Here is a 25,349-nt window from a genome sequence, read left to right as displayed (position 1 = left end):
CAATCGTGTAATTCTTGTTCAGAGCACAAGTCATACTTTGTAACTTTTTAACACCACTTCTGTTTTTAATTCAGACTATGAATAAAGTTTACTGTCAAACTGTCCCTAAAATATATCCCTATTTTTTGTTTGTCCAAAGCTAATTTATATTCACTCTGGGCTTATATCAAAGGCATACAGTTTAGAAGTCATAACATAACTTTCAAGTTTATGATGTTACATGCATTTTAAACTGTATTGTTACAGCAAATGGTTAGGACCAAGTAAAGGATATTTTCAACGCTAAATGAAGAAAAAAATAAATAAAGCTTGACTGGGGCATGAACAACCCTTTTGTGCGTCTGAGTTGATCTAGCACAACAATGGAATTGAGGTTAGCCTTTGAACTACTGTGTGTTAATGGGGCAAATAAACCCCAACAATCCCCTTTACACTGAATGTACACAGTGAACTGGCTGGAAAATCAATCAGTTGCAGACACTTGACGTGAGGATAATGCACAGGTTGGTGGAATAAACCTTCACAGCTCTGGATCATTTGAAACCAAATTGCTAGACAATTATTACACGCAAACCAAGACAAACTATGAAGCAAAAGCGAAGGAATGGTCTTGATTCTGGAGATGATGCTGAGACGGGTCCAGAGGAACGCAAGAGACTTCAGGAGAGCATTCGTCAATGGAATTTAAACCGACTCAGTCTGTTTGAGATCACCGAACCTGATGAGGTACATTGCTTTTTCTTTCTGTGGGACTTTCTGTATTACACATGTAAGAACTACAATATTTCAGTTTCACGTTTTTAACTGTTTGAGTTACAAGTAGAGAACTGAATAACTAAATTTTCAGCACACATGGAATGTTTTTGATTTTTGTAGAGCAGCTTTTCTTTTAATTGGCTTATGACAGCCAAAAGAATGATATCTACTACTGTATATTTATAGAATATTTTGGTGCTGTGATAGGAATGACATCAGTCAGTGGTTTATAGACATTTAATTTGCATTGCTTTCTCTCTTTTTAGCACTCTATTTTTCATGGAGTTATTCGTTTCTACTTTCAAGACCATGTTTCAGGGAACTGTGCCACCAAATGCATTTGTATCTCAAGCACTTCTACCACAGAAGAGGTCATTGAAACCCTGCTGGAGAAATTTCAACTTGATGAAGCCTCGCATCCATTTCCATATTGCTTGTATGAGGTCTTTGGAAATGAAGGTGAGCACAGGACTGAATGTATGTAGGATGTCTCAAGTTTACATATTAAATATATACACGCCTCTGTCATTTAATGTACTCTGTTTTTGGCATTTAGAGGGAAGACAACTGCATCTTTCAGAAAAGCCCTTGGTAGTTCAACTCAACTGGGCCAAAGACAACACAGATGGGCGATTTGTCTTGAGGAATGGCAGTTCTTTAACTTTGCAGGTTTGTGTCACTGTCATTCTTTCAGATTCATGAGGAATGATCTCCAAATATGCAAGCTGTGTTAGTTTACTGGATTTTGGAATGTACTCAAGACAACCCTTTATTTATTTATTTATTTATTTATTTATTTATTTATTTTTTCAGAATGGCTGTTTGGAAACTATGGAAAAAGTTGGCTTAATTGAGAATTTCAAAAGGACATTATCAAGGAAGGAGAAGACAAAAAAGAAACAGAAGAAAAAAGAACTTTCTAAAAGTCACACACTGGAGAAAGATGAGTGTAAAACAAACAGGTAGGTAATAACCTTTGAGCTCAGCAAAAGAAAGTTAAATTAAAAGAGATTTTTAAACATTTTTGTTGCCATAAATAGAAAATGCCCTCCCTAAAACATGAACATGTTTGAACTCCTTTAAAACAATTAATCCAATTGTATGCTGTCACATACCGTATTTATTAACTATAGTTTACAGTATATACAAGTGAACATGATGTTTGCACCTTTTTCCAAAATAAAATATCCCATAAAATGCCAAAGATTAAAGATAAAATAACACTTTTTTTGTTGTTGACAGAAACAGAATTTAATAAGCAAAATCAAGTGATATAAAATCATAATAATTACATGTTTTTAAATTCTGCTGGCTGTTATTTTGGATTTTATATGATTAAAAACTAGTATATATATTTCTTAACAATCTATATATATATATATATATATATATATATATATATATATATATATATATATATATATATATATATATATATATATATATATATATATGAATAAATACATTTTTCTATTTTCAATTTGTAACATCTAATACAATTCTTAATATATATATATATTGTTAAGAAATATATATACTATTTATCTTATATATATATATATATATATTGTTAAGAAATATATATACTATTTATATATTATATATATATATATATATATATATATATATATATATATATATATATATATATATATATATATATATTGTTAAGAAATATATATACTATTTATCTTATATATATATATATATATATATATATATATTGTTAAGAAATATATATACTATTTATATATATATATATATATATATATATATATATATATATTGTTAAGAAATATATATACTATTTATCTTATATATATATATATATATATATTGTTAAGAAATATATATACTATTTATATATTATATATATATATATATATATATATATATATATATATATATATATATATATATATATATATATATATTGTTAAGAAATATATATACTATTTATCTTATATATATATATATATATATATATATATATATATATATATATATATATATATATATATATATATATATTGTTAAGAAATATATATACTATTTATATATATATATATATATATATATATATATATATATATATATATATATATATATATATATATATATATATTGTTAAGAAATATATATACTATTTATATTATATATATATATATATATATATATATATATATATATATATATATATATATATATATATATATGTTAAGAAATATATATACTATTTATCTATATATATATATATATATATATATAAGAATATTAAGAATTATATTAGATGTTACAAATTAAAAACAGAAAAATTCATTTCAATTCATATTTTATACCATAATATGAATAACAGACTATAATATAATATTAAGAATTATAAGAGTTTACAAATAAAAAACTTTATTACAATTCTTACCCTAAGGAAAAATCAACATTAATTCATATTTTATAACATAATATATATAAATAAAATGTAATATTAAGACCTATTTAAGATGTTACAAATAAAAAACAGAAACATTTATTACAAGTGCATTTTTTGCCCCCGCATTTGGCATTTTGAGGGCATTTCTAGTGGCATTTTAACTTTCGTTACATTGCTTAAACAACTGTAAGTACATTTAATAATAATTTAATAATAAATAAATTAAGTTAACTGTCAAAATAGCTTAAAATATCTCCTTATACTTGTATATCCAAAGCACACTAGCATGTAATGTCACAGTAGAAGAGGTAGAAGCAATTGAGACAGCCTAAATACATAGAAGAACTTTGGCGAATTATCCATGATGCTTGGAACATCCTTTCTGCCAACAAGCAAGAAAAACTGTGTGCAAGTGTACCTAGTAGAACTGGTGCTGTTTTAAATGCATAGGGTTGTAGCACCAGATATTGATTTAGTATTTTATGTTAACTGATAATTCCAAAATCATACTTTATGCCAGTAGTACCTCCCCAACAATAACCAGTTGGGATTTTTAAAAATAAGATATACTGTATTTTCTCTCGATTACAGAACATCAGAAGACAACTTGGAACAAAAACTAAAATGGAATCTCCCCCTCAGCATTTCTTTAAAGGAAAAAGGTTTACATTTGTTTATTCCGACTAAATAAAAATCACCCAGTTTACAGAGACATACAAAGGTTTACTGTATTCATAGATTTATTTATCTATGTTTCAGATGAGGATTCTTTCTTGCTTGCTGTGGTAAATGACATCAACAGCTCCACAATCCACTTCAAGCTCTCACCTGCATATGTGTTTTATCTGGTTGGCCGATTTATAACCAGCCAGTCAGAGCAGAGGAATAAAATCCACCAACAGACTGAACAGAACATCTGCAGGGTATTTGACAAAATTGTGCGCTTGATACAGGATGTCATTCAGGTAAAGTAAGCACCCCACTAAACTTCCCTGATATTTCCAGGTATTCCACAACCGTGGGATCTGCGATGAAAAACCAAAGCCATTGATTCATATGTCTATGTTTCCCGAGTAGAAACAGAGGAACATCGCAGTGGCTCTTGCCTTCTGGATGGCCAACACATCTGAGCTCCTCAACTTCATCAGGCAGGATCAGGATCTGTCTCCCATCACACTCCAGGCTCAAAACACTCTCGCTCATCTTGTGCAACAGGCTTTCAGGCATGATAAAATTGTGATGCATCGTGACATTTGCAGTCAATGGGACTTATCGTGAAAGTTTAATTAAGCGTTCATGTTTCCCCAGGTACTTGTCAAATCGACTTCGGGTTGATCTTGAAAACGACTTACCTGGATTCTTTACTGATGTAGAGGAGACAGCTCAGGCAAAAGAAATAGGTAAAATGCTTGCACAATCAGTTCGGTGACTTACTGAATTGTCTTGTTGGGGAGCAAATAAAGAATCTTTTCCATTCTGCATTTGTTTCTCAGAGGGCGTATTGAACGCTCTCATAAAGACCATGAATTTGCTCCGGAGATGTCGGGTCAACCCTGCTCTCAGCATCCAGCTGTTTTCTCAACAATTACACTTTATGGGCGCCTGGCTCCTGAACAGGCTCACTGGGGCCGGGCCAGGATCTACGCTGTGCTCACACTACTGGGGCAAAACTCTACGGCAGCGTCTGAGGCACGTAGAAGCCTGGGCAGAGAGACAGGGACTGGAGCTGGCAGTTGACTGTCATCTCAGCCGCGTCATCCAGGTATAGTATGTTGTAGGGGGAACACACAGGGGTACCCCCTAACCCCCGTCCCACCGCTGACCAATGGCCAACAACCAGGGGAGACCGAAGCTAGCCCTTTAAATTTGCTGGCCACAGTGGGTTTTGTGCAGTGAATTATTGGTTGCTGATGCATGACACCATCAAAAGTTAGTTTTTGTATTGTGCTGGGTCACCACCTGAAAAATCTGGGAAGCACAAAAGGTTATAAGGGAGTAGATAATCAGATATAGATAAGGGTAAGTCAAGCAAAATAATGAAATCTTTCATTTATTTTATTTAGCTGGCATTTTGAACTATAATTTAGATCTTTATCATCATCAAAAGTCTTATCCTGGCCTGTAGGATTATGCTGGTTATTTCCTTAAAAATGATAAGAACTCTTCTGTTGTCCCCCCTCAGGCAACAATGGTTCTGACCATGTCCCCTTATTCTACACGAGACGCTCAGACAATTCAGTCCACATGCTACAAGTTGAACTCTTTGCAGTTATGGGCATTGATGAGCAAATATCACTACGCCCCAAATCAACCCCACTTTCCACCAGTAAGTACACTGACTACATCATTTACAAGTTTTGGCTAGATCCTTTACTTCCAGTGAAGACAAATCTAAATTCCATGGCATACATTGACATTCTAGAGAATTGTGTGCTTCCAAATCAGCTGCAATAGTTTAGGGAGAGCACTTTTCTGTTTCAGCATTATAATAGCCCAAATTTAAGCACGTAAGGATGTGATGTTTGAGTGTCTACATACTTTAGGCCATATAGTGTTCCCAAAAAAAAAAAAAAGAACCTATAAAGCTATGCATGGATGTACTAGTGTTCCATTGAAAGACGGTGTCTTCAGAGTTTGTCATTCACAGGGTTTGATGGAGCACGTGGTGGCCTTGGCGAAGGCCACGACAGACGTCCTGAGGGGAGAGGGTGGAGACATCCGACTGGAAGAGGAACTAGATCTTCACCTGCCATTCCTGTTGCCTGAGGACGGTTATTCATGTGATTCCATGCGTGGCATTCCGCAAGGATTTCAGGAGTTTTTAGAGCCCATCTGTCGTAAAGGTACCAAAGTATTTAATGTTCTACTTGGGACACCTTAAAGAAATATTCCAGGTTCAATACAAGTTAAGTGCAATTGAAAGGATTTGTATCATAATGTTGATTACCACAAAAAATTATAATTTTGACTCGTCCCTCCTTTTCTTTAAAAAATGCATAAATCAAGGTTACAGTGAGGCGCTTATAATGGAAGTGAATGGGGCCCATTTTTGGAGGGTTTAAAGGCAGAAATGTGGAGCTGATAATTTTATAAAAGCACTTATATGAATTCTTCTGTTAAAACTTGTGTATTATTTGAGCTGTAAAGTTGTTTAAATCGTAATTTATACAGTATTTTAACGGTTGTCATGGCAATAAAATTGTAAAATGTAACTTTATAACTTTTTTATAAATTATAATGATTTTATCACACTGAAATCATGTTTACACACATATTGTTCATGTTTTGTGACTATAATTTTGAAACGGCGAGTTAGGGCTGAACGATTAATCTAAATAAAATCGAAATCGCAATATGACGTAGTGCGATTATCAAACCACAAAGGCTGTGATTTAATAAAATTAATAAACAGTTTGCACGCGCTGCTCACTGTGTGTGCACAGCTTTGTTTTCTGTAGTGTATTACACATACTCAAAGTATGCGTGAGGCTAATGAGCTAAAACTGACTAATTACACATTTGTGTAATTCCAAATGTGCTTTGCTGTTAAAGTTACAATCCAAATCTAAAGTAACCCCATTACACCGGGTTTTTGTGGACAGAAGAGTGAATGACAACATTTCTCTGCATTAAAAGTGACATCTCTACTACAAACAGCATGTCTTCCTGTACCGGCAAAATAAAGGCCCGCATAGCAATGCCGCATGCAAGTTAAAAACATTATACACAAATATGGTACTATTTTATAGTAATAATAATAATAATAGTAATAATAATACCTTAAATTTTAAAAGTGTGTATTTACAATATTTAATGTTCCCTAAATATCAAATGCTGACATAATTTTACCTTCTCTAGGTCTTTGTAAATTAATTCCTCATACTGACTGTGTTGGCACTTGGACCATCTTCTTTGGCACGTCAGAATGTCCTACAGAGAGGTCAGCTTCATGGGTATGTTCTTCATTTATTAGAGGTTGACCGATAGTGAATTTTATCAATACCGATAACTAAATCCTACTTGAAAACTGGCCCGATCATGTCCCGTTGGGCCCGGGTCGGGTTGCAGATCATTTAGGACAAAGAGTCCTAAATGAATTAAATCCCAGATGCAGTTCATTGTTCAACCAAACGAAGATTTGGTGCATAACATTAAGTATCCACCTTTTTCCCGAATGCAGAAGTGTTCCACGATTCGCCTGTTTTCAATTTCCAGTCTCCAGTGTTTTATCTCGCATCGGCGTATATTCAAAGCGAGTAACGTGATGTTTAAACTATTACATTTGTAAACATTTTCAAAAACATGTGGCTTTAAAGTGTCGATACTTAGCAGAGTCGAGATGACTGTTTCTTTGACAGTGCCTCACCTGAGTATGTATATGACATGAAGCGATGGTCCGAGGTTTGTTATGTTGATATCATTAACTATTTTGTGTTATTATGACATCCTAAAACTGCACAAGTTCAGCCTGAAATAAATTTTTACTCCAAATAACACTTAAATGCTTGTTGTTTTCCATCTGAATCGCTCGTTTTGGTAGTTTTTATATTGTGTCTTGAGACCAGAAACACAAAACAGGCAATTATAATCATCATGGTGTCGCCCAGTGGTTGCTCAGGAAAACAAACAAGCCCAAAACACACCATAGACCCTTATTTCGAAATGAAGAAATGATGAAAAACTATCGGCAACTATCAACATAGATTTTTGCCGATATCAATCTTTCCAAAAGGCAACTATCGGCACCGATTAATCGGTAAAACCGATATATTGGTCTACCTCTATCATTTACCATTAAAGTTATGCATTCCCATAAAAAGAAACAATTAAAGCTATTATAAAGTTAGAGACGCCAGATATGAACCTCAAACTCACCTATCAAACACACCAGGAATATGGGGGCGCTATTGATACATTTGATTATTTTCAAGCTTATACAAAGCTTTAATTACTGCTGAAACACTGTTTATCATTAAACAGATGTAACTTAAAATTGGAAATTGTTTTTTTGTCAATCTCAGAAACTTGAGCCGGTGAAAATAATTCTAAAGAAACCTCTGCATGCTGGAATGGGAGTGAGCATTGTGGCAGCCAAGGTAAGACGATTAGAGCTAATTTTATCACGGCAAATGATTTTACAATAATCTCTTTTAAACAACATCTTGATATTATGCACTCATATGCCATGTGTGTTCATGTCTGTACACCTTACAGGGCGCTGGGCAGGAGAAGCTTGGCATTTTTATAAAATCTATCGTCCATGGAGGAGCAGCAAATGTGGTCTGTATCATTATGCAGACAACAGTAACTTTCATGTTATTATAAAAGTGTGTGTATTTGAATCATATTAGTTAGGTGAAATCATATTAGTTAGCTTTTGCTGTATTCCTCACGTGTAAGTCACTTTGGATAAAAGCCTCTGCTCATGAATAAATGTAAATGTAGTTACTATGGTGATGTGTGTTTTGTGTGTAGGATGGAAGACTGAATCCATGCGATCAGTTACTCAGTGTGGATGGACAGAGTCTTGTGGGGGTGTCACAGGAAAGGTAAAATAATCAGCGTAATATTCATTTTAATATATTAAATTCAATATTTTTGTGTTGCATATGCCTGGTACAGTATATATGCATTAGAATAGTTAAAGATAGTTAAAGATGGCACGTTTTGGTCACTTGGATGTGCTACGCAGGTGATCTGAATGCAGTTTTTTAATGTAATAATGCATTTCATCATAACAGGGCTGCAGAGATAATGATGCAAACTAGATCAGTTGTAACACTGGAAGTTGTTAAGTCAGCAGCTGTGTATTATGGTCTTGATGAAATGTTCACCCAGCCATGCCAAACAACATCTAAAGGTACACTGACTGTTCATACCATAAAAAAATAAATAAACGTGTGTAGTTTTTTTAACCCTAAGAGTGTAGGTTTACTCCACTATGCATTTTAAGCTCATTTAGACTGATTATTTTAAGTCCTGGAAACTTTGTTAGTAGCTTTTAAGCTCAGCAGTGGTAACCCTCAAAACTCCAACATTACAGAAACTCTTCTAAATCTTAACATAACAGAACATTAAATACTAACAAATCGCCCCCTTTATTCATCTTACTCAAAAACACATAAAATAGTTCTTAATTTCAACATTTACTATCCCGATCAACTCTCATGCAAAGCATGCTGGGGAAAAACAGACGGTAAAATACCATCAGTTCACTGTTCACTACCATTTACATTACTGAATTATATAAAATTAATATTCCAGCCTTCTGGAACTACAAAAAACTTTTTTTTTATCTGTATTGTTAAACACCGTAGTGACTACAGAGGGTCATATGATGACTTAAAGTTCATCAAGAGTTACTCTTTCGAGAGCAATAAACATTTTTATAGACAGTGTTACTCACAAAAACACAAAACATCATCTGGGTAACATGTGTGTGACACTTAAATAATGCAATAAACATTAACTAAACTACATAAAATATAACACAGAACACCCCAGTGTACATAACTGATATTAAAAAATATTTAACTATTCTTATAAAATATAATGAAATGTTATGGGTCACGCAGGGAATTGTGGGAACGCCCAATTATTGTTTTTCACTGTAATTTTAACAATAGTTTACCGTAAAAGTACATATATTCTCTTTTTAAATATAATATATATTTTTTACTGTTCATTATACGGTAAAATCATACTTATAATTATTTTTAATTTTTTTTTTACAATATTTTACTGTAAAATTACATGTTTGGTCTTATTAAATAATTTTTACTGTATATGTTAAGGCAACTACCTGTTAACCAATTAACCTTCTTTTTACTGTAGCATTTTTACATTGGGTTTCTGTTAAAATTACAGACATTTTTACAGTTATAGAAATCCCCCACCCAGTTTCAGTGATGCACAATACAAAATATATTTCTGTTGTAACACCACAAATGCATTAAGTAAACTTACATTCAGTGCCGTAGCTAGTGGGGTGGAAGGTGGTAATGATTCTAGGGGTCCACAACAAATTCTAAACTGTATTTTTTAATAGGAAAGGGGCCCAGAGCAATATACTGTCAGGGGGCCCAGAATACCTTGCTACGGCCCTACTTACATTTTACAAATCTAAGTGTATTTCACTAATTGAAATTGTGTTGCTTTCATTTTAATAAAGTAAACTGAACGAGCAGCAAAAATCAGTTTTACTTTGGAGTTTATTAAACTCCAGATCAATTTTGACACTCAATATTATTTGTTGAGTTTCTTCATATTGTGAGTACAGCAGAAACTCGATATTTTGTGTCGCAAATGAAGAATCGAATTAAGACAAGTTAAAAACATAACTTTACAAGTACAATCTGCTTATTTTAATGAGCAATATTTGCAGAAAAATGATATTTTAGTGTAAATTGATTTTTCGGGGAATTTAACACTTTTATATAAAAAAATGTGAAAATAATGTTAAATTGTACTCAGTTTTCTCAATGGAAGAAATCTTTTTTTACTGACATTTTTACAGACATTTCATTTTAAAATTACATTTTCACATGTGAAAATAATGACGTTTACCTTCATTTAAATGAGAATACCTGTTTTGTTTTTTTACAGTAACATATAATCAGATAAGTAAAAGGGAAAATGTAAATTTGTGTGCATACATGTATTTCAGGGGAATTTAACACTTTTATTGAAAAATGTGCAATGAAAGTTAAATTATATTGTATTTTCTGTGTAGTGAATAATAATAATGCATTGAGCTATTCAAAACCCTTCACCTATTTTATTTAAACAAGTTTTCGAATTCAGCAAAAAATAAAAATATAAATAAAATAAATAAATAAATAAATAAATACAGCAAATATACCCCCCACCCCTCCCCTCACAAATAAATAAATAAATAATTAAATTAAATAATAATAATAATAATAATAATAATAAAACAATTTATATATATAAATAAATAAAAATAAAATAAATACAGCAAATATACCCCCCACCCCTCCCTTCACAAAAAAATAAATAAATAAATTAAATAAAATAAAAATTAAAAAAAAATTAAAAAAAATATATATATATATCTCCAGAATGTTAAATATTCTAGAGATACTGTATATCATCAGTGTATCACAAATGTTTTATTTGCAACAATCCAAATAGTTCAACACTTGTTTCACGTTTTTTAGATCATGATAACAGTGAACAGGTCACACAGACGTCCAGTGTTTCTGATGTCTGTGACAGCACAGAACCTTCATTGTCTGATCCATCAAGACCATCAAAGACATGGAGAAATCAGCACACAGTCAACAGACCAAACAAGAAACAAAACCAGAAACTGATCAAAAAGAAACTGGAATACTGTTCAAACCCCAACCTGGCATGTGAGTGTCCTGTGTAATTGCACATAAATTACATCATATTTTTAGATTTTTATTTTCTATTCTACCTCTGCCATTAGCTAACCAGGAAATGGCCGTCGATTCAGGTGTCCCTGAAAGGATGACAGTATCTTTTTCGACTTACAATCTTATAGAATATGTGAGTACAGATAAGACTCTTGGTCGTGAATTGTCACGTGGTGATTTCCCCACGGCTTCACTACAAAAATCTCATCTCATGCTTACTTCTCCATCTTCCCCAGGGGGAACCCAGAAGTACTTCTTCAGATGTTGGTACTCTGGAAACGTATCACAGACAATATCAAACCCTGCCAGCATCTAAACCACAGAGCAATAATGCACCAAGCTCTGACCAGTCTCAACATAAAGCTACATTCTCCAGGAATCAGCAAAAGATGAACTTTATGGTATTCTTGTGTTATATTTATGGTCTTTGTTCTGTACATTTTATTGCATTCAAACAGTTTTTTTATATTATAAATATAAAAAATATTTATTATAAATAAAAGTAATAAAATAAATATTTGTATATATAAATAATAAAAATAAATATTATACTGTAAATAAACGTATTTGGACATTTTAAGTCACACTTTAAAACGCCTGAATGTCATTGAATTGGAAAAAAATATCAGCAGATGTCATCTGTAAACAAATGCGGTTTGAGCTTTTCTAGGAAATAAGTTTTTCTGAGCCATTTTTTTGCAATGACTTTCATATATTTTTAAAGGGATAGTTCACTCAAAAATGAAAATTCTCTCATCATTTACTCACCCTCATGCTATCCCAGATGTGTCTTTCTTCTGCAGAACACAAATAAAGATTTTTAGAAGAATATTTGAGCTCTGTAGGTCAATACAGTGCAAGTGCAAAAACTTTGAAGCTCCAAAAAGCACATAAATGCAGCATAAAAGACTCCAGTGCTTTAATACACATCTTCAGAATCGATATGATAGGTGTGGGTGAGAAACATCTACGATTTAAGTCATTTTTTTTTTTTTACTATAAATCTCCACTTTCAGACAGTTTTGTTTTTGGCAATTCGCATTCTTCATGCATATCACCACCTACTGGGCAGGTAGGAGAATTTATAGCAAAAAAGGACATAAATATTGATCCGTTTCTCATCCACACCTATCATATCACTTTAGAAGACATGGATTTAACCACTGGAGTCGTATGGATTACTTTTATGCTGCCTTTATGTGCTTTTTTGATGCATCAAAGTTATGGCCACCATTCACTTGCATTGTATGGACCAACAAAGCTGAAATATTCTTCTAAATATCTTTGTGTTCTGCAGAAAAAAGAAAGTCATACACATCTGAGATGGCACGAGGGTGAGTAAACGATGAGAGAATTTTCATTTTATTCTTTTAAGTGTGGCTGAAGTGTCCAAATACTTTTAACGGCCACTCTGTATTGAATTTCAGTGACAATATCATGTCGTTTTTCAGATTATTTCAGATTATTTGCTTTTCGACTACTGAAAATGGGTAAAATGAAAAATGTATGTATGGCGCCACATCGAAAGCCCCATATCTCTGGGATTTAGCCATACAGGGCCTTTAAAATTAAGATACAAAAAGGAAAGTTTGTTCAGAATCAGAGTTTAAAGGATGTTAAGATATCCTTAATAACTCTGGAGTTATAGGCACTCCAACTTTGAAAAAAAAAAAAAAAAAAATGTTGTTTTTTCCCATTTTTAACTCACATCATTAGCATATAATGCAGCAGTGCAGATGTCAACTGATTTTAGTAATAGACCTACATATCTCTGTGTAAAATAAAATAATGATGCTGCCACCTCTTTTTTCACCCCTCCAATATCATGGGTTACTCAGTATATATTGATCAATGGAATTTAATATTTAGGCTTTCATCATCATTTATGTTTATCTTTCATTAGAAAAAGTAAAGTCAAAAAACCAGCGGAGGAAATTTCTGAAAGTTTGGTTGATTTGACATGGTTTTGTTCAGAAACAGGCACGTTCTCAAGACAATCTTTGGAGTGTAGATCAAGGACGCCTCTTATTGGACAGACCAAAGTACTTGAAGATACAGCACGACCTGAGCAAATGGAAAAGCCTTGGAACCATACGTCCAATGAATCCCAACTACTCCAGCTCACCAATGGGACACTGGGACGGACTTTGGAGGGTCCCCACAGCCGCCCAGTCTGTGCCTCTCTCGCAGCCGAAACGAGTGGACGTCCCCTACTCACCAGAAGCCAACACTCTTTCATTTAGTACATTCTGCCAGCCGGTCAGTCCAGCCCCTGTTGTGGCAACCCAACCCGTCTCTTCAACACACAGTCAGAATGAAAACCAGAACAAATCCTCACTGGAGGTGTTGAAGCCACTGATTCAACCAAAACCATCTCAAAGACTTCAACAGCAAAAGGTGGGCTGTTTACATGACATGTGATTTTACTGTCTGCAAGAAAAATGGCCAATTTTGTTTTTCTCATTTCACAGTTTGGCAATGAACACTGATTTTGCGCATAAACTTACAATAGCCTTTTTTAAGGTGTTTTTCTAGGCAAATGTGGAAATTGTCCTGTGCTTTGACTGTCCTCATTATGAACTTTGAAAATAAATACATAGAAATGAGCAATGTCATGACAGATCATGAATTTACAAATAGCCCTAAAAGGTCTTGATCATTTTGTCACCAGTTTTTGAGTCCTGTGAAGTGACTCACAAATTAGGGTTGCACCGATGTAAAAGATTTTGTCTGATATTGATATTTTGCCACTTACCTTATTTTGTCATCAGATCACTGTTTTGCTTATGAATTATGCTTTAAAAAATGTGCAAAGAATTTATTGTTCTAACAATTAACAATTTCAATTTAACTTGGATTGGATATGTTGAACACTTTTTATGACAGGCCAAAACTTTAACAGAGCCGCAATGAAAGATAAATACAAAATATTAATAATAATTTAAAAAAAGATGATGATTGATGTGGGGAAAAAAGGTTATTTTGCACTTCTAAAACATTTTGCACTTTGGGTTTGCAGTTCTAAACAATAGAAGTTACATTTTATGTAATATGATAGACATAACAAATGATTTTTATTTGACATGCCTTCATTTTTCAGACGTATTTTGGTAGGTGTTTCTTTATATTATACATAGAAAAGATAATATAAACTTTATTGAACACAACAAATGCATTCATTAAAAATATTGCCATTTTCATGCTTATGACCAGTATGCTGATGGTTTTAATTTGGTCAGTAATTGGCCAATAAATATCGGTGGCCAATACATCCGTGCATCCCTTGAAAATCGTGTCGATGTTTAAAATGTCAAGTTGTGTGACATGCTAAAAATTCAAACTAAAACTACTTTAAACAGCATTTTTCTAAATGTATTATGATTATTGTGCATGCAGTTTGCTTGACCTCACATTACTGTAATCAGGTACTGATTACAAATTACATGAAAAACAAAATGCAATCAGTAATGTAATCTCATAGATTACATTTTTGGGATAATCTAATCCAATTACTTTTGGATTACTTTTAACCTAATTCTATTTTATTTTATGTCACATGCATTTGAATATAGGATAATAATTTTAACATAAAAGTACAAAGAGAAAGAAAATGTATCCATTCATTATTACTAACAAAAAGAGCTACTTAAGACATTTTTAAAAAGTGCATTAAACATTAAAATAATGAAATAAACATTAAATCTAACAGCAATGAAAGTGCATGGCCAAAGTTTATAATTCAAAACTCTGAGACATCAAGTTAATTTTAAGTGCATAAAACACTAGCAAAGTTGTGAACATTAATAACCATAAAATCGACATAAAACAATCCTAAAATAAACGAAAAAAGAGAATGATAAGAATGATCACTAAATTATTAACAATTTACTGTCATTGTCTTGTTAATATGTAATCATGTTATCTATAAAAAAGTAACTGTAGTCCGATTATGAGTATGTTAAAATGTAATTTAATCCAATTAAAGTATTTGATTTTTTGTAATCTGATAAATACTCCAGATTACATGCAATCTGTTACTACCCAGCACTGACAGTACAGTATATTAAAACACATTTTCCCTTATACAAATAAACACATTTCAACCTAAAATCTTTATATTGAAAACATTGTTCATGTCCAGTATCCATTTGTCATCTACCCAGGTACTGGAGAAAACAATAGTCATCCTGCAACCAACTCAAAACACATCCCAGAATAACCCAAAAAACAGAAGCCCATCTCAACACCTAAGTGCTAACCCTGACCAGAACGGGCATAAAAGGGTTGACAAGACTAGTACACTTCCCACTGGAGATCCGTGGAATTGGGATGCTCAAAAGAAGCTGGAAAACCAGCAAATGACAGGCCAGCTCCAACAAGAAGTTCAGCTGTTACAGGCCAAAGTGCAGCGCACCCTGGAGGAGAGTGACCGGCTGCGGAGGCTTTCTCTAGAACTACAGTTCCAGAAGAGACTAGAAGAGTTTCAGATGGATGAGAATGAGGAAGATGAGAGGACAGAATGGATGTGGTTTAAGACAGGAAGTGATAAAGAGGTTATGTTGAAACAGATGTGACCGGATACACTGTAAACCCTAATGTTGTCATTACTGGCAAAATCATGTAGTCTTAATTAAACTTTACTTAATATGGCAAGTTTGGGGCTCATAACTCAAATATCCAAGTTCATTTAAATTATTTTTCTTAAAAATTCACAGACTTTAGATTTTAAGTGTTAATAACTCAAACTACTGAGTACAGAATTGAGGCTATGGGAAATACCCATAATGCATTGTGCATAATTTATTTAAATGACATTTCCTTGGTCAAATGGAACTTATAGGGGGACATTTAAATAGTTGTTATTAAGAAATGATAGAGGCTTTAGCACTTTTGTAGTATTATTTATGTTTTATTTATTTTTTTGTTTTTTTTGTTTTGCATATAGTTGTTTTGTGTGATGACAACATTAGGGTGATCTCTGTCCCCTTTGGTCAAGTTGGACCCTGTTAACTCTATCTCAGTTCTTCTTGTGCATGTGCAACTGAAGTACAGGCAAATATGCATTTCTGTGGTGAAATAAGCTTATTTAATGATTGACGTAGAATCAGTTTTAATCTTCATTTTTTAAGATGTGTTATTTATGACCTAAATCTGTTGAATCAATTCAGCTAAAATGATTAAGTAGATACAGCAATATTTAAATATCAAATGAGTCTGAGTTCAGTCAACTTGCATCTAATTACAGTACCTTAACTTAAATAGTGAAGCTCATTCTATATGAACACCAAGTTAAGTGAATATAATTACACAAGGTGTGTAGATGCAATTACTCAGTTCAATTGAGGGAACAAATTTACTCAGTCAATTAGTAAAGAGTAAAGTCAAAATAAGCGGTTGTACAGTATGTATTGTATGTGCAAGCTTTTATAATTAATTTTGTTTATCTTTCTAGTCTAACAATAGAAATACTGGACTGCTGTGCAAGAATGAATCACCAGCAGTCCAGCAATCGGAAGGTAGGTTTTATGAACAATGCAGTTTGAAAAGTACCTATCATTGAGTAAACCGTGGCTCAGATCTTACACTAGTGTAACACTGATGATGACTCATGGAATTGCAGATGGAGTTACTCAGGAATCTACAGGATGTGACAACAACGTCACACCTGAGAAGTTCTCTTCTGGGTGAGTCTACAACTCTAAACTCATACTGCATATTTGCAGTCTTTTCTCCAGAATTCATCAACCAAGTATTTAAAGGGATAGTTCACTCTAAAATGAAAAGTCTCTCATCATTTACTCACCCTCATGCCATCCCAGATGTGTATGAATTTCTTTCTTCTGCTGAACACAAATGAAGATTTTTAGAAGAATATTTCAGCTCTGTAGGTCCATACAATGCAAGTGAATGGTGGCCAGAACTTTGAAGCTTCAAAATGCACATAAAGGCAGCATAAAAGTAATCCATACAACTCCAGTGGTTTAATCCCTGAAGCAATCCAATCAGTTTGGGTCAGAATAGGCCAAAATGTAACTCGATTACACTTCTTAGCACCATCTAGCGCTCTGCACATACGTCGAGCATTAGGAAGTGTAATCGAGCTTAAAAATCAGGATCGTTCCTAGAGACTTCAATGGCAAGATTTAAAGTGAAAAGGAGTTACATTTTGGTCTATTCTCACCCAAAATTGATTAGATCAGTTCTGAAGACATGGATTAAACCACGTGAGTCATATGGATTACTTCTATGCTGCCTTTATGTGCATTTGAAGCTTTAAAGTTCTGGCCACCATTCACTTGCATTGTATGGACAAACAGAGCTAGAAATCTTCATCTGTGTCCTGCAGAAGAAAGAAAGTCTTACACATCAGGGATGGCATGAGGGTGAGTAAATGATGAGAGACTTTCATTTTTGGGTGAACTATTCCTATAAAACCATACTTAAGTAGATATTTACAGTAATATTGTAATGCAATCATGTGCTTTTTAACACTCTTATAGCGAAATGGATCACAAAAGCTTCAAGACTCTGAGATCTCCAGAGAATCTGAGTTTTAAGGAGCGCCAGCAACTGTTTTCCTTGGCAAAATTCACTTCAAGCAAAGCCAAAGTGTCCTGATTTATGACTTTAAAACACGCAAACCACATAGGTTATTTTGTCAGGAAGCTGCCAGATGCAGCGCCTTTATGATTCAGTGGCAACTGTAAAGACTTGGATAGTTTGTTTTTGTTTTTTGTTGTTGTTTTTTTGGACTCTCCCAAGTTGTAGAATTGCACTCAGATAGTGTACTTCACATGGAAGACAATGTCACAGAAATACCCTGTAGCAATGTATTAAGAGTTGAAATAGCAGGATGTTAGAGTAACTTTAATGACAGTTGCAATGGTTTATATTTACTTAGGTAAAAGCAACCTATAAGGCCATTCTGAAGTGCACAAAGTCATGGTCTTTGAAAAGAAATACATAAATCAGAAATAAGCTATTACGCATTGCTTTATAGAACATTATTCATAAACGTTTTTAGAAAGTTTTCTCATTTTAAATCTTGTTTTGTTGATACAACTGCACCACAATTGGTTCCTGCTCTCTGATTTCAATGGACCCTCGGCGAATGATTCTGATCACATTAATGGCATCGATTCCACTGATTTTCCAGCTCTTCACCAGGTAGCAGGCGAGCATCGTTCCTGTCCTTCCAAACCCACGCATACAACGCACCGCAACACCCTGCCAAACGAACATAGTCTCCTGTAAATATAGGAAATAACTACAAATTAATATAAATACCAGGCAATACATGCAGAATTAAGACTGACATACAGGTATGAAATAACATCAAGGTGTGTAGGCCTAAATGATTACAAAAAATTCATTTTCATGTTAACTATTCCTTTTATATGACAGCTGAGAGATAGCTTTGTCTTTACCTCTCCTCTTGCATTGGCCTCCTCCACGATAGACAAGAACCGCTTGATCTGACCAAATGTTGGAGCACAGAAGTCATGTATTCTGATATGGTGAAGAGTCAAGTCTGGACAGGTGTCATAGTAAGGAGGCTTGTGCTCACTCAAGGTGACCAGATGCTTGATGCCGTTGTTAAGCAGGTATTGATAGTGGGCAGTCATTCGGGGCACTGCCAGCCCTGCCACCTCACCAAGATCCACCCAGGAAAAGTTTGGAGGTTGAGCTGATACCATTGGTTTCAATAACTCCTCTGGAAAAAAAGTGGCCATTTAATGTTTTGGGGAATTCATTAAATAATGTAACCATGACCTGATATAAGATTGCATTTTACAATATATCATACAGCAGTGTTTCTTACAGAATGTTGTTTTTGCAGCTCCCTTGCAGCAAATATATTAGTTTAAAACCAAATGTTTTATATGTGTCATTTTGCTTGCATAACCTTTGTTATAGCATTTAAATGGCATGTTAAGTGGATTTCTTAGTGGATTTTGTGTTGAAGTGGGGTGGTGGGGGACGCATGTGGGGGCGCATGTGTTCTTTTAATAGTATAGTTTTAACATTGTATTGTGCTATGTTATATTGCAATCTTAAACCTAAACAACATTGCATTTCTCATTGGACCATTGTCTTCTAAATTCCAATCGTGTCCTGAAGTAATATTGGATTGACTATTTTACAGTCATAAATAATATTGCATTGTATACGATGTATGAACTCAGTAACAACATATCATTTAGATTTAATTATCACCGGATCTACTGTTCACAAATAAATGTAATCCTTTGAATCTCAGAATGAAAAATGAACACAGATATCTCTGTCCAATTATTAAATAAAATGTGGCAACCTGTGATCAGAGACGACAGTGATTGGTCCATCCTGACCAAAATTGAGAAAAGTGAATTCTATCGTGTTTCACATTTGAAGCTGCTGTATTTATCTAAAGCACACATTTAAACTTAGTCATCTTAAAGTAGTTCAATAAATTAGCAACTAGCAATGAGTAACTTTTGCTAGGATGGCTGAGAGGTCTAAGGCGCTGCGTTCAGGTCGCAGTCTCTCCTGGAGGCGTGGGTTCGAATCCCACTTCTGACAAGATAAAATGTGTTTTTGTATCTCACATTTTAAGATGCTGTATTTATCTGAAGCACACATTTGAAACTTGGTCATCTTAAAGTAGTTCAGTAAATTAGCAACTAGCAATGAGTAACTTTTGCTAGCATGTCAGGATGGCCGAGCGGTCTAAGGCGCTGCGTTCAGGTCGCAGTCTCCCCTGGAGGCGTGGGTTCGAATCCCACTTCTGACAAGATAAAATGTGTTTTTGTATCTCACATTTTAAGCTGCTGTATTTATCTGAAGCACACATTTGAAACTTGGTCATCTTAAAGTAGTTCAGTAAATTAGCAACTAGCAATGAATAGCTTTTGCTAGTATGTCAGGATGGCCGAGCGGTCTAAGGCGCTGCGTTCAGGTCGCAGTCTCTCCTGGAGGCGTGGATTCGAATCCCACTTCTGACAAGATAAAATGTGTTTTTGTATCTCACATTTTAAGCTGCTATATTTATCTGAAGCACACATTTGAAACTTGGTCATCTTAAAGTAGTTCAGTAAATTAGCAACTAGCAATGAGTGGCTTTTGCTAGTGTGTCAGGATGGCCGAGCTTTCTAAAGCACTGCATTCAGGTCCCCGTCTCTCCTGGAGGCGTTGGTTCGAATCCCACTTCTGACAAGATAAAATGTAATTTTGTATCTCACATTTTAAGCTGCTGTAGTTATCTGAAGCACACATTTGAAACTTGGTCATCTTAAAGTAGTTCAGTAAATTAGCAACTAGCAATGAATAACTTTTGCTAGCATGTCAGGATGGCCGAGCGGTCTAAGGCGCTGCGTTCAGGTCGCAGTCTCCCCTGGAGGCGTGGGTTCGAATCCCACTTCTGACAAGATAAAATGTGTTTTTGTATCTCACATTTTAAGCTGCTGTATTTATCTGAAGCACACATGTGAAACTTGGTCATCTTAAAGTAGTTCAGTAAATTAGCAACTAGCAATGAGTAGCTTTTGCTAGCATGTCAGGATGGCCGAGCGGTCTAAGGCGCTGCGTTCAGGTCGCAGTCTCCCCTGGAGGCGTGGGTTCGAATCCCACTTCTGACAAGATAAAATGGAATTTTGTATCTCACATTTTAAGCTGCTATATTTATCTGAAGCACACCTGTATGTAATATGTAATATGCAATTTATAAAAGTAACTGTCATAAAAATAAATTAGGAAATACTGTCCAACACTGGAATGTTACAAAACTGAAAAGTCCAAATCAATCAACTTTAAATTGATTAAAACAAAACACTGAACAGTTCACTGACCGATTGTGACACTTAAAAATACACAAAACATAAAATCGACCGCTGATATTCTTAGCTTTAAAAAAGTTTCTTATATTGCTGTTGAAATCGGTTATTTCATCCAAGATAAAATTCGGTGATGCTCTTTACCTGTGTCAACGCCTATGGCAAGCCGTTTTAGCTTTTATTCATTTCCAGTTTTGATATCAACAATTCAATTTCACTTGTGTACAAGAGGATTCAGATAAGCAGATTAAACAAAGCACATTCTATATTTTATACCTCAAAGAGAATGAAAGATATGTTATACTCTTACATCATTTCTGTCTTTTTCACAATTAGACCATACTACTTGTACTGACTATATACAGCATTTATACTGTGCACATTAAACACTTGTAGTGGTCATGTAACATGTTTGAAAATCTTGTTGCATACTGTTTCACACATCTTTATGTGTACATATACATCGCAGTATAGGCATGGGCAAACTACATATTTTCCAAATCGACTAGTCGATCAGTTGGTCTTAAGGAAGTCTTGCATTATTAGGCTGGTTTAGGGTCATGTCAACCAGACATGTCTTGATGCATGGATATTAAATGTAACGAGCATCCATAATTAAAAGTCTGATGTAACAATTGTGAGAGAAATTGTAAAAGTGAGAATGTTTCATAATCACTAAGCATCATGGTGGTTTATTAAAAATGAAATATGATACAAAGTCAAATAATGCACAGATATTGAAGATTCAAAGCAGAAAAAAAGCATTATGTACTTTTTACACCAAAGAAGATATACTCAGTTTTAATATACAAGTGGTTATGCCATTTATATAAAACAGTTTGTTTCACTTGCTACAGTTTACTGTGTTTTCAGTGAGCTGAAACTTGGGTCATTTAGTCCAGTGGACTCTAAGGTTCTTCAGATGGCAATCCATTTCCTGGACAGACTCCATGTCATTTAAAGGTAATCTTTTTACTTCTGCAATACCATCACAAGGTAAAGAATGAAGGCTTATGTGTTGCTTTAGTGGTGTCTTGTTCAGGAACCCTGGGAAACTTCACCAACTGCGTGTCTTCCTGCTGACGATGTGTCTTCATATGGGCATTTCGACTCTTAGCCTTTAAAAACACCCTATGAAACAAGGCATATCGTGAATCAGACCACAACCACTATGTTTCATAACTGTATCGAGATGTTCTTGCTCTTGACTCAGAATGTAGCTTACTTTCCGCACTCGGTGCAGGGAAATATGAGGGCTGAATCGGTATCTCCACTGGTGGTGCTGTTGGAAAAAGAGCTTCTCACAGAACCTGAACACAACACCTTTGTCAAAGTTGAAGTTCTGTGTTCTGCTGGAGAGCTACAGAGCAGCCCGAGATTGTTCTGGTTCCACGTTTCTCCATTCATCTGCTTTAAGAACAAAAAGATGTAAGGGATAATGTACAGGCAGCCAGTCATTATAAGAAAACAAACCTAGGTGCAAAGAAGTGGTAGACCGATATATATGGGTTTTACCAATTAATCGGTGCCGATAGTTGCTTTTTGGAACTATCGGTTATTGCCAAAAATCTATGCTGATAGTTGCCAATCAGTATAATATATATTCCTCCATGTTCATCTGTGTTCAGCGCTGGAGGATTCTACAGTTAGAACGGCTTTGTTCTACAGTATAATAGTGGTCTCTAGAGGTGAAATAAAAACAATCACGTGGGGATTTGCTGTATCTAAATCTTTCACCATTGACAATATTCATCCATATTTTTATCCTCACTTCAATTCATGTTTTGATGAGATAATGAAGTGTATTAAATTAAAGCGAGGGCATGCAAAGAAAAAATGACTATTCGTGAACATGCTTTAACATTCTATAAATCGATTTTAAAAACGATTAATCATCCGTTTCCACCACCTTAGTTATCACATTGGCAAAATCCACTATCGGTTGACCTCTAGAGGGAAGTACGAATTTGGTTTACTGCTTAACACATGGCTGCTCACCAATAATAAATGGACAACCAATAAATAAATGGACATGCAATTATTATGCAAAAAGAGAGCGAGCGCAGAGTGATATGAGAGACATTAAACTACCTGTATGTAGGAAATCACTTGCCTGGGGCAATGGTCAATTACAGTCAGGGGCGTAGTTTCCAGGGGGGGTGGGGAGGAGGTAAACGCCCAATCAATTCATGTCATCTACAAAAGACTGTCATCGCAACTCTATAAAGTTGGCACTATGGAGCCACATGTTTTTTGCCAAATTTAAAATGCTAGCCATCACATTATCTGCTAAAAACATACGCCGATGCAGGTGAAAACACTGCAGAACAGGAAATCAAGGAACCATGGAACACTTCCGTATTTAGGAATAAAGTGGATACTGCTGAATTCGAGATAAACAGTTAAAGTATTTATACTGAAATGTTTAATGACTATATATATACATAGAAAAGCTATATATATATATACATATATATATAAATGAAGAAAATGTGAGTGATGCTTGCCCATGCAAAACTCACAACCATAATGCTAGGGTGTTGTGGGGGTTAGCATTGCTGTGCAATGTGGTCTGTTCTCACCCAAAAACCAATTGAATCGCTTCAGAAGACAAGAATAAAACCCACTGGAGTTGTACAGTGTGGATTACTTCTGTGCTGCGTTTATGTGTTTTTTTGAGCTATTTTATGGATCTACAGAGCTGAAATATTCTAAAAATCTTTGTGTTCTGCAGAAGAAAGAAATTAATGCACATCTGGGATGGCATAAGGGTGAGTGAATGATGAGAGAATTTTCATTTTTGGGTGAATTATTCCTTTAATACGCTTGATGTACAGATAAGAGAGTACGTCTGATTTAAGAGAATGCAGAGGCAGTATACAGCATTTTAGAGAAAAGGTGTGGGGTCATACTAGTAAATGACAGGAAATGGAAAAAGCACGCAGAGGTTTCAGTACTGAAGCACACTAGCTCACAGATACTCACAGCATTTGACACCTCACTGACAAACAAAGTGTTGGAGTTGTCCGATATTTCAGAGTTCCTGGTTTGGCACTTGGCTTCTTTGTCTGGTTGTGCGGTGTTGCTTATCGCCCAGTCCCCCTAATACATGGCATATATGCAGACAAATTGGGCCCAAGAAGAATTTGGACACAATTATGTAGGAATGTTATTACCAAAAAATTTTACATGTAAAATATCAAACCAAGTGGCATTTACTTTAAAGAAAGAAAGCTGAAGCACATTTTTCAAGCAGAAATTTTCACAAAAAATTAATTTGTTAGGTTGACCACGTTACCATTGTTAATTAACTATACTTTGAGGGAAACTGACTTCATACATCCACTACAAATCATTGCATCACCAGTTGAAGTCATTGAGCAAAACTGTAAGTTCTGAGAAAAACTCTGTAGCATATTATATATATATATATATATTTTTTTTTTTTGCATATTCCACTTGCTTTGATATTTTGTTCCGCATTACAATTATATATTTAGACATTTTTAAGTGTGTTTTTAAGTCTCCAAATATTATAGTATTACAGATGAGAAAACTGGCCTGTAACTCACCTGTCGTTTCTGAACAGGTGTAGTCATAGTTGTATTAACTCTTGCACCCAGACGCAAGCGCTTCTTCCATGTGTAATAGTATTCAACACACTGAGAAACTGACTTCGTCTTGACCTAAAATGAAATCACAGTCGGCAAAACAAACTAAGTAAAGTGTATTATGCATTTATGGAGAAATATGCATTTATTTAATATAAAACATAGGATTGTGTAATTATTGCAAAACTGCAATTACCATTTTCTGGACTAGATTGAAGTCTTTGTGATGAATTAAAAGTGCTTTGTTCAGCTGCCGTTTTTCTTGAAGAGTCCACTTATCTGAGCCTAGATGGCAGCACGAGAAGAGGAAATATTATAATGTGGTGCATTTGAATATTTT

General features: G+C 34.3%; 3 protein-coding genes and 5 non-coding genes across 12 annotated transcripts in view; 6 read left to right on the top strand and 2 right to left on the bottom strand.

Annotated features, from left to right (window-relative positions):
• Nucleotides 1-585: 585 nt before the first annotated feature.
• On the top strand, nucleotides 586-18,204 carry LOC127410775 (afadin). The gene is made up of 23 exons (XM_051645987.1): nucleotides 586-726; nucleotides 1,023-1,215; nucleotides 1,313-1,425; nucleotides 1,570-1,705; nucleotides 3,944-4,149; nucleotides 4,262-4,407; nucleotides 4,493-4,584; nucleotides 4,678-4,946; nucleotides 5,367-5,510; nucleotides 5,832-6,027; nucleotides 7,043-7,137; nucleotides 8,206-8,280; nucleotides 8,399-8,464; nucleotides 8,660-8,733; nucleotides 8,926-9,044; nucleotides 11,365-11,562; nucleotides 11,640-11,719; nucleotides 11,823-11,987; nucleotides 13,561-13,983; nucleotides 15,750-16,139; nucleotides 17,039-17,102; nucleotides 17,207-17,270; nucleotides 18,087-18,204. Exons 1-23 carry the CDS (start codon nucleotides 586-588, stop codon nucleotides 18,202-18,204), a joined length of 3,567 nt encoding a protein of 1,188 aa, XP_051501947.1.
• A 420-nt stretch (nucleotides 18,205-18,624) lies between these two features.
• LOC127411413 (dual specificity protein phosphatase 23-like) lies at nucleotides 18,625-19,283 on the bottom strand. Its single transcript, XM_051646955.1, has 2 exons — nucleotides 19,014-19,283; nucleotides 18,625-18,813 (listed from the first exon to the last, which is right to left on the bottom strand). The coding sequence occupies exons 1-2, from the start codon at nucleotides 19,281-19,283 to the stop codon at nucleotides 18,625-18,627; spliced, it is 459 nt and encodes a 152-aa protein (XP_051502915.1).
• A 782-nt stretch (nucleotides 19,284-20,065) lies between these two features.
• Nucleotides 20,066-20,148, top strand: trnal-cag (transfer RNA leucine (anticodon CAG)). The gene has a single exon. It is a non-coding gene; the product is annotated as a tRNA-Leu (tRNA).
• Nucleotides 20,149-20,276: 128 nt separating this feature from the next.
• trnal-cag (transfer RNA leucine (anticodon CAG)) lies at nucleotides 20,277-20,359 on the top strand. The gene has a single exon. It is a non-coding gene; the product is annotated as a tRNA-Leu (tRNA).
• Nucleotides 20,360-20,487: 128 nt separating this feature from the next.
• On the top strand, nucleotides 20,488-20,570 carry trnal-cag (transfer RNA leucine (anticodon CAG)). Its single transcript has one exon. It is a non-coding gene; the product is annotated as a tRNA-Leu (tRNA).
• Nucleotides 20,571-20,909: 339 nt separating this feature from the next.
• trnal-cag (transfer RNA leucine (anticodon CAG)) lies at nucleotides 20,910-20,992 on the top strand. Its single transcript has one exon. It is a non-coding gene; the product is annotated as a tRNA-Leu (tRNA).
• A 128-nt stretch (nucleotides 20,993-21,120) lies between these two features.
• On the top strand, nucleotides 21,121-21,203 carry trnal-cag (transfer RNA leucine (anticodon CAG)). Its single transcript has one exon. It is a non-coding gene; the product is annotated as a tRNA-Leu (tRNA).
• Nucleotides 21,204-21,617: 414 nt separating this feature from the next.
• LOC127411443 (transcriptional-regulating factor 1-like) overlaps nucleotides 21,618-25,349 on the bottom strand; it is a 23,450-nt gene continuing 19,718 nt past the window's right edge. For 3 of the 5 annotated variants that reach the window (XM_051647013.1, XM_051647012.1, XM_051647011.1), the window contains 5 exons: nucleotides 25,206-25,294; nucleotides 24,971-25,084; nucleotides 24,384-24,500; nucleotides 22,624-22,808; nucleotides 21,619-22,529 (listed from right to left, as the gene is read on the bottom strand). In XM_051647013.1, the coding sequence (XP_051502973.1) occupies nucleotides 22,388-22,529; nucleotides 22,624-22,808; nucleotides 24,384-24,500; nucleotides 24,971-25,084; nucleotides 25,206-25,294 (647 nt within the window). In that variant the 3' untranslated portion in view covers nucleotides 21,619-22,387. Of the gene's footprint in view, nucleotides 22,530-22,623; nucleotides 22,809-24,383; nucleotides 24,501-24,970; nucleotides 25,085-25,205; nucleotides 25,295-25,349 lie in introns of all 5 variants that reach the window. The other 2 variants (XM_051647014.1, XM_051647015.1) reach the window with 2 other exon arrangements.

Source organism: Myxocyprinus asiaticus, chromosome 20 (genome assembly GCF_019703515.2).
Source record: "Myxocyprinus asiaticus isolate MX2 ecotype Aquarium Trade chromosome 20, UBuf_Myxa_2, whole genome shotgun sequence".
NCBI classification, from domain to species: Eukaryota; Metazoa; Chordata; class Actinopteri; order Cypriniformes; family Catostomidae; genus Myxocyprinus; species Myxocyprinus asiaticus.
This window is presented reverse-complemented; position numbering and strand designations above follow the sequence as displayed.